A 5,560-nucleotide genomic window follows, 5' to 3' on the forward strand; every position below is an offset into this window, starting at 1 on the left:
ATACGCAGATTAAAAGTAACAAAAGTTCCAGACCGGAAATCACTTTCACTTCTTGCTGAAAAGTATCAATCCATCGCCATTTTAAGTTCACTTTCCCTCAATCCACCTCAAGTATAGGGAAGAACTTATTATCCAAGTTAGAGCAAAGTCCAAGATAAAAAGCAAACTTCCAGGGTCGGTTCGTCTGCTTACAAAAAAAACTCACAGTTCAATTTAAGTTGCAGCAGTGGCGGCGGCTTCTAGCTTCGCCGAAGCGAAGGCGTCCTGGATCGCGGAGAAACCTCGGGGCTCCGGAGGAGTTCTAACCTACATCGTCCACAAGGGACGACTTGGGAACTCAACTCCTACCCCGGGCAGCTCACCTATCCCCTTATGCCCAGGGGAAGGGTATCAAGCCGTTTGACAGCTGATGCTAGCTGTCAAAACGGCTTTTACGCTGAAACAGGCGGGAGGCAGCAAACAGCTGCGTCCGACGAGGTCGCCTGCCACCGGAAGTCCCGCCGTAAAATTATTGTAACAGTTAGTAACACACCCTTTACCATGGTGGCGTCCATGTTGGGCGCAGTATTATTTTATCTAGGGGGGAGGGGTGTTGTGTCCTGAGCCTGCAGAAGCAGGCTCGGGGCGTTGCAAGAGTCCCGGGCATTTGCAAAAGCTGCCCGGAACCAGACTGAGCGGCGCTGGCCTTGCGCGCATGCGTAAGGCGGGAAAAGACAGCCTTGTGATTGGTTGGAATTGCCCGGGGATCAGAGGGTATAAATAGAGGCCTGCGTGCCTCTGCTCGGTTCGTTCGTAGATTGTAGTCAGAGAATAAAGACATGTTGGAAATGCATTGCTTCAAGCGCCATTATTCTCCGGACTTAACATCCACCATATCTTTATCCAGAATGCCTTTACTCCCCTGCATGTCCACCACATATGAAAATAGGTTGCATCTAAGTTTCCACATCTCCAACACTTTGGTTGTAGATTAGGATACATGCAGGACAATTTTTGAGGATCCAAATGCCACCTATAAAACATTTTATAAAAATTTTCCCTTAAATTTTGAGCTTGAGTAAATTTTACATTCCTAATCCAAATTGTCTCCCATGTTTCCAGTAGGATCGGTTCTTGTATATTTTGAGCCCATTTTATCATACAATCCTTAACCAATTCTGTTTCTGAATCCAATTCAATCAATGCATTATAAATTCTTTTTATATGAGCTTGAGATTGATCTCTAATCTGTTTCATCAAATTTACATCCTGTAATGTAATACCAACTTTTTGATCCAAACGCCACCTCATTAACAATTGGTTGTAATAAAACCAAGATGTTTTGCTCTCACTTCTGTTCTGTTCTGGAACTCAACATTTTCCCCTTGTGATCTAAGAATTCAGTATATGGGGGGAAAGAGGTGTTTTCTTTGCTATTTTCTTTCCCAGAAAAAACAAATGGAACCCTAACATAGAGGTCCAAAGTCAAACAGAGAACTATATGGTCAGGAGGGGACCTGCACCTGGATCTCCCCAGTTCATGTCCATTGATGATTACACTACTCTGACAATGTATAACACACACACATACACACACGCCCCAATTTGTATTTGAAAGACTAAAAGTAACTCTACTTACAACTTCGGCACTGCTCAGATCCAACGAGTCCCAGGTAAAACCCTGCGGTAAAGATTATGGCTCTAAACGAATGTTATCCTTATCTGGTTCAATAGCACCATGAGATGTTATAACTTCACCTAATAGAAAAAGAAGGTAAGCTTGATATATTTTTAAATAATTTCTTATGTTTTCAAGGAGAGTGAGACAAGGTTTACTAAACAAAGTGAAGCTGTTAGAAGTCTATGACTAAATTCATTTTATGTAAACTAGATTATCAATAATGTCACTGTATTTTCCTAAAGACTTAATTGTATTACAATTGTATTACAATTATTGTGTCATTAATTCTATACAGTATTTCAGTACACATTATTAGACTGCTTACCACCTTGAGTCTCTTTTCTTTGACTGCAATAATCAACGTCTCAAGATGAGTCACTTTAGAATGAATTCAGACTTGAACAGCAGATTTATCATTTCCAATTAAAGGAGGAACTAGTTATAGTAACATACTGGAGCCTGCAGATTTAAAATTCTCTTCTTTCATACCTCAAGTTTGACTGTCTACCAAAGGGATTTATAATGAAATATATGCCAGGTTTCAAAAAAAAACAACTTAATTGATTTTATATTTTTGCAATATGCAATTAGGAACTAATTTTAATGACATACAGTATAATTAAGCAATGTCCATATTCTCAGAGCAGCTATTGTAGCATCATCATCATAATCATTTTAGCCATTGTCTATCCACTGCAGGATGAAGGCCTCTTCCGCATGTTTCCAACCAATACAGTCCCGAGCTTTCTTTTGCCAACTGGGCCCGTAATACTTGCTGATGTTGTCAATCCATCTTGTTTTAGGTCTCTTTTGTGGACACTTTTTATCAAGTGGAATCCATTCTATGACTGCCTTGGTCCACTTGCCATCAGTTCTTCTTGCTATGTGACTGATGGCAGGTGGACCAAGGCAGTCATTGTATTGTAGCTTAAACATCCATTTTTATTTTCCATTGCCATTTCAACATTGATCTCATTTTGTCAGAGGACTGAAAAACAATACGAAGGATAGACATGGAACCTTGCAAAAATTATTAATTGTAACATTTTAACAAGACTCAAAATGTAATAAAACAAATATAAACTAGCCTTTCTCTTCTTTCTAAAATGCTTACAAGATTTAGCATGAAAGTCTTCAACTCTTGGACTTCCAGTTTTGCGCGGTAGCACACGGTTGTGGGATTGCAAAGCTCCACTTCCCATGGCTCTTTTCATCCTGCCAGGGGAGCCTAAATGGGTCTAAAGCTGCCGTGAAGAGGCGGTGAAGAAAGAGGGGTGCCCCAGCGATCCGGGAACGATGGCGGTCATCCTGTTCGATCTGGGAATTCCCTCTAACCTGACAGGAGAAAGGCTGGCTCCACCTCGGTTACCAGCCCAAGCTACTTGCAGCCGAAGTCCATAAGTGCTCACCAGAACATCGGTGAACAGCATGCTGAAACTGGGTGAGAAATTTGATCTCTCTCCTACTTTATATCCTGAACTTTTGGAAAAGATACCCCAAGAAGCAAAAAAGCCTCTGAAAGTGAAAAGGAGGGGGAGCTTTGCCCCACCCTCCCACAGAAGGAAGTGGCGAATTAAATTATTAAGGGGGACAGAAACATACTGTTGCTGACATCTAGTGGTGGAAGAGAATATATAACTCTAGCTGCTTTGTTATAAGTATTGGCAGGACGCCCAGAATGAGCTAACCTACTTCTTTGATCTTTAAAAAGAGCTAAATAAAACATTCTGGGCCAGCCACAATAAGCAAAGACTATAATTGTAAAAAAACATAACTGACCTTCCAGGATGATAAACACTTATTGACTGTGACTTTAAAGCTGTTTTCAGAGAAAGTTTTTTTTTTGAGTTTTAGCTATCATGGAACCTCAGGAACTTGCAAAAAGAACTTGTCAAGAAAAACCAAATACTTTCCAGGAGGAAATGCTCACTATGTTGCAACTAATCCAAACAACAATGACTCTACACCACAATGAAATTAAAAATAACTTGGATGATATAAATGGACATATGTTAACCTCACAACATAAGAATTTTCAGAAAATGAAAGAATCTACCAATGGAAGGGATTCTGATTTAACACAGATGGAGGAAAACACACAAGACATGACTGAAGCACTGGAACTGGAAGAGATAGTCCACACCCCAGAATCACAAAACAAAGCCGAAGATAAGAAGAAAAGCCTGACAAACTAGATCACAGAGATACTAAAAAACCTACGACTTGAGAGACAAAAAAAGATAAAAGAAATCAACATCTTACCTGATTTGCCTCTCCCATCCTTAACAACATCCACAAGAAAATGGCAAGACTTTTTAATTAAGTGGAATAGATGGATGAGAAAAGCCGTTTGGTGAAAGAAAAAGATTAAAATCAGATCCAAGGGATCAGAAAATTGGACCTATTAGAAGCAATTTTTAAAGATTAAGCATTTGTTTGAATATGGTTAATATATAATATGGACTACTCAACCGTAACTATTGAATGGAATAGAGTTAAAATATATTTTTTTATGATATGAGAAACGTAACTGTCTTATCAGATGCAATTTTTAAAGATTAAGTATTTGTTTGAATATGGTTAAAATATAACATGGAGTATTTAATCAGTAAATATCGAATGGAATAGAGTTAAAAATGAAAAAATGGGGGATATAAATGAATTTTAGTTTGAGAGAGATATGTTTTTCTTTTTCTTTTTCTTTTTTCTTATTCTGAGTAGTATTTTTTTTATGATATGAGAAATGTAATTGTTGGGAGGATTATTGTGAGGGAAACAGCTTAGACATTTAACCGTAAATCAATTTTGAGAAAATCTTAACAGGTAAAATTATTCAAATTTTGTGGGAAAAAAGTCTAAATGAGAACGTTGAAAACAGGACATATAACGCAACCAAGAGGACTAACTAGAAAAGAAGTTCTATATTGATGCTATTATTAATTGGATAAATATTAGAAAAATGTTTATATTTAACCTCTTTGTTACTAAAATATTAAGACCTGTATTAACTTAATTTTTGCAAAAGAGAACAATAAGGGAAGAAGAGAAAATCCCAGGAAAGTAGAGTACGATATGATAGAAATGGACTATTATTGTTGTGAAATGTGAACCCAGAAAACATGCTGTTTACTAAGCACTAAGGTTGTTAGTTTTAAACAAATCAATTATATATATATATATATATATATATATATATATATATATATATATATGTAGGTCTTTGGTTAATCGGGTTTTCTCCCGCGTAAAATTGGAAGTGTCTTGGTGACGTTTCGACGAAGTCACATTCGTCATCTTCAGGCTGGTGTCTTCAGCTTCGTGCTTCTAGGAGTAGTGTGTGATCGCAGCTGCTTCTTCCTTTTAACTGCCAGTGGGGTTTGATCTGATTGGATGGGGGGTTGGCTGTGCTCTGATTGGATGGGGGAGTGTTCTGTTTGGGTGGGGGCTTTGTTGTGCTCAGGTTAGTCTGAATTGCAGGGGGATTTGAGATGGTGAGCTTCGTTGCTGTTGTTTGGCTTCGTGTTCGTGTTCGTGCCACATCTTTATGGTGGGTGTCAGTTTGCTTCATGTATGGATTGGAGGGGTTTAAAGTGGCTAATGATGCAGCTGTGGACTGGCTTCTAGTTTGTGGTCGTGCCTCATCATCTGTGTGGGTTTGGCTTTGCTTTTTGCGTGGATGTGTGGTGGTGACATCCTGTGTAGTTTTCGTGAGTGTGGGTCTGGTGTCATTCTTTGTGTTAGGGACTCGTTTGCCAATAAGGGCGGGTTTCCAAATGGCTGGTAGGCAGGAGGTATCATCTCGTTTATTCATGCTGTGTGGGCGTTTTTCTATCTCGATGGCTTCTCTGATTATTCTGTTGTTAAAGTGTTCAGTTTTGGCAATAGTTCTGGTCTTTTTAA

At 38.8% G+C, this 5,560-nt stretch overlaps 1 protein-coding gene across 1 annotated transcript in view; it reads right to left on the reverse strand.

The window, feature by feature from the left end:
- The window catches only part of LOC107299199 (glycylpeptide N-tetradecanoyltransferase 2-like), a 78,143-nt gene that overhangs the window by 26,475 nt on the left and 46,108 nt on the right, over positions 1-5,560 (reverse strand). Inside the window, 1 exon segment of the mRNA XM_029286713.1 lies at positions 1,619-1,737. Within this exon segment, the coding sequence (XP_029142546.1) occupies positions 1,619-1,737 (119 nt within the window).

This window comes from Protobothrops mucrosquamatus, unplaced genomic scaffold (genome assembly GCF_001527695.2).
Source record: "Protobothrops mucrosquamatus isolate PMUCROS unplaced genomic scaffold, P.Mucros_1.0 scaffold4663, whole genome shotgun sequence".
NCBI classification, from domain to species: Eukaryota; Metazoa; Chordata; class Lepidosauria; order Squamata; family Viperidae; genus Protobothrops; species Protobothrops mucrosquamatus.